Here is a 12,751-nt window from a genome sequence, read left to right on the forward strand (position 1 = left end):
AAAAAAAAAAAAAAAAAAAAACAAACAAACCCCCTCTAGCTTTTGTGCCATGCCTGGTGTACCACGTAGCTGACTTGCGGCCAGGTATTAGGTCCAGTGAGGGGAAATCCTAGGCAGTTGGAAAGCACCTTGTTTTTAGGAGCAGTTGCTGAGGAAGTTGTGCCTATCTGGGGTTTTTCTTTAGTCTCAAGAATCCCTGGGCAATTTGCTGCTGCCTGTCTTCCTTCTATTCACAGACACAGACATACATCATACACACACCACACATACAGACACACACACACACACACCACAGACATATGGCATACACATACTGTACACACACACACAGACACACACCACAGAGAGAGAGAAACACACTATACAGATACACATCATACACACTACACACATAGAGACATACACTAAACAGATACATACCATACACACACACCACACACCTCATAGACATACTCACATCACAACCACTCATACACACCATACATACAGACACAGAGAGACACACACTATACAGATACACATCATACATACTACACACATAGAGACATACACTACACAGATACACACCATACACACACACCACACACAGACACACATACCACATAGACATACTCACATCACAGACGCACACACACACCATACATACAGACACATAGAGACACACACCACACAGATACACACCTTATACACACACACCATCTCAGACACATACACATACACCACAAAGACACACAGGCATATACCACACATATACAGACACACACACATAGACACACATCATAGACATACACCACACACACGCATAGATGCACATCTCATACACACACCATCCTATTCCCTACCTCCCTACTACACACACACACACTCTCTGATACACACTTACCACACACATCACACACAGACATACACACCACACACACATATAGACTCGCATTTCACACACACCATGCCATTCCCTACCTCCGCCCCCACATACTGACACACACGACACACATCATACATACACTACACACATCAAATACATACCATACACCACACACACCCCCACACACATATCACATACCACACACACATCCAGACAGATAGACAGACAGACACATCATCTCACTGCCTACCCCACACACACCCTGCCTGGTCACCATCCCTGCTGAGAGCAGACTGCTTTCACTGGCTCTGTCTGCCCTGTTTTTAGGCCTATTACATCAGACTTGGCTTTCCCCACTCCCCACCCAGATCTAGGAAGTTGAAATGGAAAAATTCTTGAAATTTGGAATGAAAATACCAGTTGAGCTAGAGCTCTGTATTTTAACTAGCTGTGTGCTTGGAGGTAGCTGAGTTCTGTATACATGATGTCTTCCTCAGAGAGTTGTTGTGGGTAATGATGAAATCTAGCATGTATAGTTTTAGAGTATTGCAATTTGGGAAGTTAAAAATATATAAGTAGTTATTCAGGAAAAAAAAACTGTAAATTTATGAAGTCTCACAGACCTGTCATCCAGAAAGAAAACCACTGTATTCAGTTTTATGTCTTATAATTTTTTTCATCTTCCATGTCTACAACATTCTCAAAGACATTCTTAAAAACATGTTATGCTGGGCGGTGGTGGCACACGCCTTTAATCCCAGCACTCGGGAGGCAGAGGCAGGCGGATTTCTGAGTACGAGGCCAGCCTGGTCTACAGAGTGAGTTCCAGGACAGCCAGGGCTATAAAGAGAAACCCTGTCTCGAAAAACCAAACCAAACCAAACCAAAACAAACCAAAAACATGTTATTTAGCAGGGGAGTGGTGGTGCATGATTTTAATCTAATCCCAACACTTGGGAGGCAGAGGCAGGAGGATCTCTTTGAGTTCAGGGCCAGTATGGTCTACAGAGTGAGTTCTAGAACAGACAAGGGTACACAAGGAAACAAACAAACAAAAACAACAATACCCCCCACACACATACAAAACCCCATTATTTAGCTGGGCATAGTGGGTGCACACCTTTAATCCCAGCACTTGGGAAACAGAAGCAATTGTATGTCTATGAGTTCTAGGGCAACCTATCTACATAAGAAGTTCCAGGCCAGACTCCTTATGCAGTGAAACCCTGTCTTTCCTTTTACTACCCAAAACCCCGACACAAAACATGTTGTTTTTTCATCTTCTGCACTAATATGCACATAGGAAAGTAACAAATAGTGTACTACTTTTTTTTTTTTTTTTCATTTTCAAGGCAGCTCTCATTTTGTTTCACAAGCTGACCTTAAACACCAGGGCTCAAGTGCCCTCTTTAGCCTCCTGAGCATCACTGCACCTGGTTGGTTCCTTGTGAATCTGTATCTGATGATGCCTGGCCTCAGTCCCAGCACTTGGGAAGCTTATGAAGGAGGATTTTGAGTTCCTGGCATGTCCGGAGCTACAGTGTGGGACCTTTTTTCTACATACAAAATAAAACAGCAACTCCATACCTATCAGCGTCACCCCACCAGCACCCCGCTTCCAATTTGCTCTTTCAGTGTCTGCCTCAGGGCTGACCGCTGTTGTGATGCATGACTTCACAGCTTAGCCCTGCCTGAGGAAGCATCCTGTGAGATAGTCTATTTATAGATGTCCCATGATTTCTTGAGCCCGTCTCCTGCTACTGGACAATTTGCTGGCTGCTCAGTTGTTGTTTTTCTGTAATAAAACTCTGGAATGAACAGTCTCCTACAAGAATGCTTCTACTGCTCTGCTTCCTCAGGAAGGAGTCCTGAACATGCTTTTCTGTGATCAGAGATGGGGCGCGCTGCCCAGCTTCTGATAGGCATCTCTTTATTGCACACAAAGGTTAGGGCATGCATCCATGGATGAGGGTGTCGTCCACTTTACTGTCATCTTTGCTCTTTTCCTAATTGCAAATGCCATCCTTTTATGTGACAGCCCTTTGCCCTTTGTAAACTTCCGGTGTGGAAGTGTGGATAGGGCTCAAGTATTCTTGTTCTAATAATGATCAGAATCTGGTCTCCTAGCATTAGTACTACGTATGCCCTGCCTACCTGTGCTGGTCCAGCTCTGCACCCTGGGACTAGTCATTAGGCCTCTGACTCTAGGGCAGGTCGTTAGTCAAGCCATTGGGCACTCTCTCAGACTTCCCTCCTTTTGGATGTACTTAGCATTGTGCCTGTCCAACATAGAGCCAAAGAGCTGATTATCTGTCTTCTAAGAGGTCTTACCCTAGGCTCTTCCCCCCTCCCTATTTTTCATTACTTCCAAACTTTCCAGTGTGCTCAATGTGAGTGAGAGTGTGTGTGTGTGGATGTTGGGGGTACATACCCTACTGTGAGCATAGGGAACATGAGGAGTATGGCTTTGTGGTCCATTAAGAGCCTAGGGATGGGAATAGTTGAGCTTCTGGTCATCCTGATGTCCTTTCATAAACACAGATCACATAAAAAAGGTAGAACTGTTCCAAGGTCTAGAGTGCAGTCTTGGAGTTGGTCACGTCACTACTAGGTCCTGCCACAGCTGAAACCTTGGCTAAGCACTTGACCTCTGCAGACTGCCCTCATTAGTAAGATGTTTTAACTTTAGCCTCAATTGTTACAAGGGAAGAATGAGGTATTAGAGGTACTTGGCAAACACTGAAAGCTTTTTACCAATAACAGTGACTGTTCTTGTTACTGCCTCATGGAGATCCTGATGTCAGACCCTGTTAACTGTGCTTATACAGCCCAGTCTGTGGCTCAGGGCTCCTGACTGCTGCTGCTCACAATGAGGGCTTTTACATACTTACTTCTCCCTTAGGCCCACCCTCTACCTCCTTCCTGGAAAGTGGCTGTGGATTACATAGCCAAATGATAGCAGGGAGGGTTTGTGGAGAAGGAAGCCATGATGCAAGCACTGGTTTCTATGGTAACAGGCCACACCTGTTGTGCAGAGGGCAGGTCTGAACAGATCTTTTTATATGTTTATGATGTTAGGTATTAAACCTGTGGCTCACACATGCTAGGTAACTGCTCTACCATAGAGCCACAACCCCAGTCCTGGACATTTCTCTTGAAGGTATTTGAAACACACATTGGACCAGTATGTGGAGAGTGACTACACACTCCTGTACCTGCACCATGGCCTGACCAGTGACAACAAGCCCTCCCTCAGCTGGCTACGGGACGCCTACCGAGAGTTTGACCGCAAGTGGGTTGGGACATAGGGATGGGTGAGCCTAGGATGGCTAACTCTGGGCTCTGGGTGGCTCTCTTAGTCAGAAACTTATTCCTTATTAATGGAGGCAGGACCCCAACAGCTCTGCCCCTTCCTCCACCATTCACAAGCTTCCTACTTGGCCTGCAGGTACAAGAAGAACATCAAGGCTCTGTACATCGTGCACCCAACCATGTTCATCAAAACCCTGCTTATCCTCTTTAAGCCTCTCATCAGGTGAGCAGGCCACAGGTGGACTACTGAGTTTTTCATGTACCCCTCACACAGCAAACAGATGGCCAGGGTGGCCAGCTTGGGGTGAACCTGTCTGCAGGGAGGGCCAAGGCCTGCCGTGAGACCCAGCCTGACCAGAGCCTTCTTTTTACCTCCAGTTTCAAGTTTGGACGGAAGATCTTCTACGTGAATTACCTGAGTGAGCTGAGCGAGCACGTGAAGCTGGAGCAGTTGGGGATCCCTCGCCAAGTGCTCAAGTGAGACAGCTGGGTGGGCCCGAGAGCTGGGCGCATGGGGGGGGGGGGNGCTTGTGGGTCCACTGGTCAGCTGTGTGCTTGTGTTGTTTGGGAGGCAGAGTAACCTGGGTGGGAGTCAGGAGTCTGGGGAAACTGGAGAAAGGCAGTGTAAAGATCCAGAGATAGATCAAACCCATTTCTGTCACAAGCTGTTGACTGAATCTCTTTAGAGTGTTTTTTGCTGTGTTACTCAAGTGGGACTATTTTGAGGACATAGGAAATAATCCGTGTAAAATCACACAGTGAAGACTTGATAAAGTTGGCTACAAGACTATAGAGCCGGGCGGGGGGGGGGGGGCCCGGGGGGGGCTGACCCTTGTTCCATCTGCTCCCCTAGGTATGATGACTTCCTCAAATCCACACAGAAAAGCCCTGCAACAGCTCCCAAGCCCATGCCACCACGGCCCCCCCTGCCCAATCAGCAGTTTGGGGTCTCCTTACAGCAGTGAGTATGCTAAAGCCAGGCAGGTCAGGCTGGGGGATGGGGTGGGGGGTGGACCAGTATGCAGAACCCCAGCTCACCCATTTGCTCCCTCAGCCTCCAGGAGAAAAGCCCAGGCCAGGAGCCCATTCCCATTGTGCTCAGGGAGACCGTCGCCTACTTGCAGGCTCACGGTGAGTGCCATGCAGCCTAAGGCCTTCTGAAGCCAAGCCACCTCATCACCCAGCTGCCCTTGAGAAACTCTGGGCAGGGCATAGAGAAGTGCGCTCCCAATGACCCTTCTTGGAACTCCAGGACTGATAGGGTAGGGAGGAGCTCCATCCCCCAGAGCGCTGAAACTCACCAAGCTCCCTTGGTTTCCAGCTCTCACCACTGAGGGCATCTTCCGGAGGTCTGCCAACACCCAGGTTGTACGGGAAGTGCAGCAGAAATACAATATGGGTGAGTGGGCTGTGTGTGCACATTGATGGGGTCTCTGTGTGTGTTTGAGAAGATGAGGCATGCTGGGAGTGTGAGGGCTGTTAGCATGTCCCAGGTTTTCTTCTGGCCAGACGTTTCTGTGTCCTTTGGTGTGGCCATATAGGTCCTACTTCTGCCTGGACGATCCAGGTTTTCTGCCTCATGTTCAGGGGCTGCAGCCTTGGGTTCAAGCTCATGTAGAGCAGTAATTGTCCTGTGTGACAGTGACCTCACACTCTGGGTGGTCTGAGTCATCCCTTGTTACAGAAGAGAAGAGGTGGATGTATGGGGTGTCCTGGGGAAAGGCAGCTTGGGCAGTGGACAAGAACAGAGCGAGGCATGAGCCTGCCAGCCTCTAGCTTGCCGAGTGCTCTCTCAGTCTTTTTGTTCCCCATGAAGGGCTGCCTGTGGACTTTGACCAGTACAATGAGTTGCACCTGCCCGCCGTCATCCTCAAGACATTCCTTCGGGAGCTTCCTGAGCCCTTGCTAACCTTTGACCTGTACCCCCACGTTGTGGGCTTCCTCAGTGAGTTCTCTCTTTCCTACTCAGCTGTGCAAATCCTTTGGCACTGAGCCTTCTCTCGCCCTGCCCCGCAGGCTTGTGGGCCTGAGCAGCTCCTAGGAATTTCAGTTGGGGTTCCCCCTGCTAGGCTCATCATATCAAGGTTTCCAAAGCTAGTCTTATGCCCTTATAACCTAGACCTCTATTCTTCACAGATATTGATGAAAGCCAGAGAGTGGAGGTGACACAGCAGGTTCTCCAAACTCTGCCAGAGGAGAACTACCGGGTGCTTCATTTCCTGACTGCCTTCCTGGTGCAGGTGAGACTTCCCCTGGCTTCCTCAGCCCACCTGGTGAGGTGACGGGGAGGAGATGCTCTCATTGCTTGGATGCTCTGGAAGGAGCTGCTGGGAGTAGGAGGTAGAGGCCAGACATTCTAGCTGTAGCCCTTTCCTTCCACAGATATCTGCCCACTGTGACCAGAACAAGATGACCAACACTAACCTGGCTGTAGTCTTCGGCCCTAATCTGCTCTGGGCCAAAGATGCTGCCATCACCCTCAAGGCCATCAATCCCATCAACACCTTCACTAAGTTCCTCCTGGATCATCAAGGGGAATTGTTCCCCAGCACAGATGCCCAAGGGGTCTGAGCTCACCACCTCCAGCCCCTTCTCTGGCAGCCCGAGTTGGACTTGTCCTCCTGGCATTAACCTTACTGGAGTCCGGGGCTCCTGCCTAGGAAGGGGCCCTGAAGCCCCAGAAGATGGAAGTTGGAGCCTACTAACTGGGCAGCCCCTCCTATCCCTCTGCCCATCCCACCTTACTGGCCCTGGAGGCCTCTGTTACCGTAAGACATTTTCTTTGCCTTATACCTCTCACTGCCTCTCTGGTTGCTGGGCTTGGTTCTTCTAGGATTCAGCCACAGTAAACCTTTTCCTTTTTCCTGCCTGTTTCCCTGGTGAGTGTAGAAGACTACATCACTGCTGGCTGTGCTGGTAGCTGGGGCTGGTCCTCTCTTTCCTGGTTGCTAGGAAGTGAGCATTGGCCTGGGTGCAAGTTCCCTGTGCCTGCCCTCCCTGCTAGTAGGGATGAGAAGACCAGCGTTGGCCTGTCCCTTCTGCCTCCTGGGTCTGTTCTTCCCCAAGTGGTACTGCCCCCAGAGTGTACTATTCCCTCATTTCTGCCACACTTGGCACTTTGGATATCAAGACTCAGAATCTGAGTGTCTATTGAAATGGTCCTGTCCACTCCCAGGGAGAGCCATAGTGATCAGTTACAGCAGTCCTGGCCCTCCATGCCTTCCATTCATTCTCATGTGCACAGATCTTCAGCCAAAGGCTATAGTAGGTCTTTCATGTGTCCCTGTTCTAGCCAGAGATACCAATGTCTCTCACTTTCTGCCTAGGGACTCTCAGAGAGTCAGAAACTCAGAAGCCCCAAAGACTGACAGAGCTTTTACTAATAGATCACCCCTGCTGGATAGGTTCTAGCAGCTTCCTTAGGGGAGTGTGGTGGCCACAGGGCCTCTTGTCTTTCAGAAAGCTGAGCCCCAATGATGATTGGTAGCTTTCATTCTATTCCTAATGAAGCCTTGTGACTCTCTTCCCGAAGTCCACTGCCTAATGACAGGGAGGTACCTGCAGTGACCTTGCCCTACAGGTGTGGCTAGGCAGGACAGCTCCAGAGATGGTACTGGCTACCGTGAGATCTGTACTGATGATCTTGCAGCTGAGGCTGGGCCTGACCTCACTGGCTCTTTCTTGCACCACTGTTGTAGCAGGTCTCTGGTGCCACAAGTGCTGCTGTCGGTCCCCAGCCTCACACCTGACCCAGCCTGGATCACTCTGCTTTTGCCCACATTTTTGTATCAAGTGTTGCTACACTCCATTTACTGAGGAGCCTTTGGACCTATTGTTTTCCTCCTGCCCGGTCCTGTCAGTCTGTGGCAGGGGGGCGCTCTTACTGTGAATCCAGTGTTCACATTTACCACGATTTCCTTGGCACCAATCATGTATTTTACCGTTTGCACTTTTTGTATTTCAATAAAAATGTAAATGAAAAATACCCATTTGGCTGTTTAGGAAGTAAGACCCTGAAATTCACAACCAGGCAGGAAGTGTGGTATAGTTGAGAAAGAGTTTTAGGAAGTCCCCTCCTTAGTCCATCTGCTGTCTGCTAAATTTTCTCAGGGAAATATGAACAAACCTGTATTTCAGACAAGGTACCAATGAATGTCCAAAAAAAAAAAAAAAAAAAAATCAGTCCAAGTCTGCTTGAGGATGGCGACCTCAAGAAGCTGTGTCCCAGAGGACTCTGTGGGAACTGCACATACGGGGTCCCTCCTTTTAGTCAGCCTTCATCTTGTGCACACTTCCAAAATCACATGCAACTGGGGCCGAGTTATATAGAGTAGTTAGGTGGCTCTGGCTAGCCATCTAAAACTATGCAGGTCAGGCTGGCCTAAAACTCAACAGAGATTTGCCCACCTGAATGCTGGGATTAAAGGCATATGCCATTAACAGACATAGTCTTAATTGGGAACCAATCCTGAATCTTACTGGTAAGAGCCTTTTGTGTGTTTGCGAGAGTGGGACTTTTGAGACAGGGTTTCTCAGTGTGTAGCCCTGGCTGCCCTTGAACTCAGATCTGCCTGCTTCTGTGACACCATGCCCTTGCTTGGTTTAAAAGAGTTACTTTCAGACTGGCAGAACACCTGGCAAGAATGTAGATCTCATCCCCAAAACTAGAAAAAGGTTTGTTTTGAGCCTGGAATTTAGAGGTCTGCCGGGATCAAAGGTGTGTATCATCACATCCAAGATAGATCTTATGTGGGTTGTTTTCGAGACTTGGTCTCTCTCTGCAACCAGGTTGGTCTCTATTCTGATTTTTTGTTTGTTTGTTTTTCAAGACAGGGTTTCTCTGTATAGCCCTGGCTGTCCTGGAACTCACTTTGTAGACCAGGCTGGCCTCAAACTCAGAAATCTGCCTGCCTCCCGAGTGCTGGGATTAAAGGCGTGTGCCACCACGCCCGGCTTTGTTCTGATTCTTTTGAATGTAGTGATTGCAAGCGTGAGCCATCACATTTGACTTTTGTTTTGCAACTGGCCCAAATTTCAGTTGTCTAGGGCAGGTTCCAGATATGGTGGCCCAGGGTGGCCGCCCAGCCAGAGCCACTGGTTCCAGCAGTGTTAAGATAGTGGCTGTAAACATTAGCCCCGAGCTTCTAGGAGGCAGTTCCATTGCCCAGCTGTGGCCTTGATTCAGGTGCCTTGAGACACAAGGCTTTGGTGGCTTAATTTCTTGTAGCAATGCTCAGTGGTAGGCTTGGTGACACTGGAACTGTTTGAGGCAGTGACCCAGGGAAACAGCAGAGCCAGCCAGAGCCGGGGAGAGCTGTTGACTTGTGTTGGGATCCTGGCAGGGCCTTTGCAGTTACTCAGGTGCTAGGAAACAAAACCTTGGCAATAAGGTCTCTCAGGCAAAGGGTGAAACAGACACATTGTTGGCCATGGAGCAGCTGGAGACTCCAGCCAAAGGAGGCCCAGCAAGGATGTTACTACCATTGCTGACCCAGATTGGACAGCTGTGTTGTTTGCTGTGTGCTCAAGTGTTATGATCTGAATCCGATGCAGTTTACAAGGGCACCCAGGCTTTTACTGGCAAAGTGGGCTGACTCCATTCTCCTCAGCTCTATTCTTAGGCTGATTTAGAATTCTCTGATAGTCCCACTGTTGTCTTTAGGCTGGACTTGACTTGGGTGCAGGGGAACGAGCCTACACAAGTGTACCTTGTTGACTTTTGCATCTAGAACTATATACATTGGCTCTGCAGATGTGTATCCATAGCTGGGGTGCATGTGTGTACATCAGACCTAATTATTCGGCACTTATGAGAGTCCACTACCCTTGCTGGATTCTGTCAGCAGAACAAATCTGCACAGGCCACGACTCCCCGCACTTCCCTCATTTGCTCAGCCACAACTTTGTTCCTGACATCAGCCACCGTGGTGTGTTGCATCCTCTGCAGCTTGTCCTCCCCTCTAGGGATTTTGTGTCCTGTAGGTAGGGTAGTGAGTGTGCTAACAGCAGCCCACCCTGGAAGGAGATTTTACAAGAGTTCTTCAGTGAATATTCAACCACATAGCCCTGTTTTGGGAGAATAATATAAGGGTCTAGACAGTGAAGGCTGTGAGTTACTTGATCAAGTCCCAAGACTGAAGCAGCCTTGAGACTCAGGACTCTGAAATTCAGGCTCCACCCTTTGCTCCTTGTGAAAGCTGTTGGTGGCTCAGTGATGCAGAGGTGGGACTGATGAACTAGTTGTCAAGACATTGGGAATAGGAAGCTATGAAGTACAGAAAACTTTTTATTGGAAATCTCTTGATTATATTTCCAGGTGTAGCTCTCATTTCCCAACAAAGCACTGGAGGGGCCTTACCTGGTTCTAGCCTGAGCTTGGCTGCGTTGGTCTAGAGCCCATCCCTTCCATTGTGTAGGGCTGAAGAGCATAGGCTACCTTAAAGGATGCTCTGCTCAGCTTCCCTGGCCTCTTTCCTAATAATCTGGGACATAAAGGCTGCTGTCTGCAAAGGCCACTGGCTGAGCCCTGCAAAGAACCCGTGCCCTCACCCCCCTTCAGTTCTGGCTCTGGGGGAGATATCTGGTTTAAGTAGGCCTTGAGTGTACCCCTGACCCAAAGGCTGCAATGGCATTTGGCCACCACCGCTGGGCACATTTCTCTGTGGCAGCAAAAGCATGCACAGGGGAAAGGCTCCAGTGTTACATGCAGATTACTAACAAGCAGTTGTGAGCCACCTGCTCCAATGCGTAACAGCTGCTGCCAGTGAGGATCCAGGGACAGAGGAACAGAGCAGGCTGGCAGAGGCACTTGACTCACTCAAGCAAACCTGAAGGTTTACGTCAACCATAAGCTCAGCTTTGGTTTCTTAAAGGGGAACCAATCCAGCTTATAAAGCCAGGGCCTCGTACAGACTCTGGGACTAGAGGGAGGAGGAAGAGCTCCCTAGTCCTGCTCCAGGCTCAGGGACTTGAGCAGCAGGACACTCAGTGCTCCTGGGGCACCATGTGCAACACAACTCTGAGGAGTCACCACACTGAACATACCCGAGATTTCCTGGGGTTCCCAGTGTGCCAGGGAAGCCTAATGCCTGCACACTTCTATACACGCAGCCTGAGGGGGCCGCTTGGCCTTTGCCAGATTATTCCTGATCTCTCCTTAGGTGTGACAGGAGTATCCTCAGAGCAGCAGCACAGGCACTGAGCAATCTTCACTGGAGGCCGACATCCCAGAAGAAATCCTTCTCCTTCCCCAGTGGAACTTCTAACCCCAAACATACTTCTATAAAATATCTGATTTCTCTTAAAGTAATAAATATTTACCATGGTCTATATCCACGCAGCAGCGATTGAGGGAAAACGAGGAAAGAACCTTTCTGTGACTCTCAATAACAAATTCTACAAACAGGCTGTTGCAGCCTTTGGGAGATGGTGGCTAGCTTTGGAATACTTGTCATTTTAGGCAGATTGCCCAAAAGCACAGGCCCAGGAAGGCAAGGGATGGAAAGTGGGAGATGAAAAGGAGAAAGAAGGTGGGAGAAAGGGAGTAAATGAAGATGGAAGGAAGGGAAGGGAGAAAGATGGGTGGGAGAGCAGGGTGGTCCAGGAAGTGACGCAGGGCCCTCCTTCGCCCGGCTTGGTCTCCTTGGTTTTCTTCCTCTTTCTGCCTTGCCCAGCGTCCCAGCCACCAGCTGGAATGTCAGGTGGTTGATGGTAAGGACAAGCAGGTAGGGCTGGCCTCAGGGTAGACCCAGGCAGGAGGCTGGTAGCAGGAAGAACAGCTGAGGACAGTCCTTGCTGAGGCTCTGTTACAGCCAGCTTCCAACTCCAAGGCCCGAGTCCTTCGCCAAGTCCGGCACTGGGCCTGACTGCTGCCATGAGTCTCCAGGAAGTTCAAGAGCAGGGACTTGTAGGTCCCATAGGGGAGCCACCCTGTCTTTCCCTGGCCAGACCCAGCATGAAGGCTAGGGAGCAGCTGAGGAAAAGGAGGTTCTCTGCTGGGTCCACAGAAAGGGGGCGCTGCAGACACTCGGGACACTTTTACTGCAGGGTTTCCACAAAGGCATCGAATTCTCGGACATTCTTCTCATGCACAGCCAGCTTCTCTGGTAAGGAGTCCTGTAGCAAGCAAAGAAGAGGGACTTACTCCAGAAGGCCTCGAAGAGGCAGCCAGCCATCAGTAGAAAAATCAGGAACTGGGCAGCGCCAGGCAAACTAACAGGAAGGGAATCTGAGCAGACACTGGGCTGAGAGAAGGGACAAGTGCAGGATGGGGAATAGAGGGTAGGGGTTGTGGTGTGTGTCACAGGGCTGCACGGGAGCCTGATGAATCCCAGTGAACCACAACTCATAAGATAGGTAAACAAAGCCAAAATCACGACAGTGGGAAAATAAAGATGAAATATCCTTTTATAATATACACTCACACACAGATGCATGTACAGTAAGTAGATACTAGAACCAAACTGGATTTTTTTTTTTGTTTTGTTTTCAGACAGGATTTTCTGGGTAGCCCTGGCTGTCTTGGAATGCACTCTTTAAACCAAGCTGGCCTCAAACTCAGAGTGCCTGTTTCCA

At 49.3% G+C, this 12,751-nt stretch overlaps 2 protein-coding genes across 7 annotated transcripts in view; one reads left to right on the top strand and one right to left on the bottom strand.

Annotated features, from left to right (window-relative positions):
* Positions 1–8,160, top strand: part of Arhgap1 (Rho GTPase activating protein 1) — a 22,766-nt gene extending 14,606 nt beyond the window's left edge. For both annotated transcript variants that reach the window (XM_021185622.1, XM_021185616.1), the window contains exons 6-14: positions 4,026–4,157; positions 4,314–4,400; positions 4,556–4,654; positions 5,031–5,138; positions 5,232–5,308; positions 5,499–5,576; positions 5,994–6,122; positions 6,314–6,417; positions 6,560–8,160. In XM_021185622.1, coding sequence (XP_021041281.1) covers positions 4,026–4,157; positions 4,314–4,400; positions 4,556–4,654; positions 5,031–5,138; positions 5,232–5,308; positions 5,499–5,576; positions 5,994–6,122; positions 6,314–6,417; positions 6,560–6,748 — 1,003 coding nt within the window. In that variant the 3' untranslated portion in view covers positions 6,749–8,160. The remainder of the gene's footprint in view (positions 1–4,025; positions 4,158–4,313; positions 4,401–4,555; positions 4,655–5,030; positions 5,139–5,231; positions 5,309–5,498; positions 5,577–5,993; positions 6,123–6,313; positions 6,418–6,559) is intronic.
* A 2,283-nt stretch (positions 8,161–10,443) lies between these two features.
* Positions 10,444–12,751, bottom strand: part of Atg13 (autophagy related 13) — a 40,090-nt gene continuing 37,782 nt past the window's right edge. For all 5 annotated transcript variants that reach the window (XM_021185698.1, XM_021185690.2, XM_021185684.2 and 2 more), the window contains one exon: positions 10,444–12,292. In XM_021185698.1, the coding sequence (XP_021041357.1) occupies positions 12,215–12,292 (78 nt within the window). In that variant the 3' untranslated portion in view covers positions 10,444–12,214. The remainder of the gene's footprint in view (positions 12,293–12,751) is intronic.

This window comes from Mus caroli, chromosome 2, assembly GCF_900094665.2.
Source record: "Mus caroli chromosome 2, CAROLI_EIJ_v1.1, whole genome shotgun sequence".
NCBI classification, from domain to species: domain Eukaryota; kingdom Metazoa; phylum Chordata; class Mammalia; order Rodentia; family Muridae; genus Mus; species Mus caroli.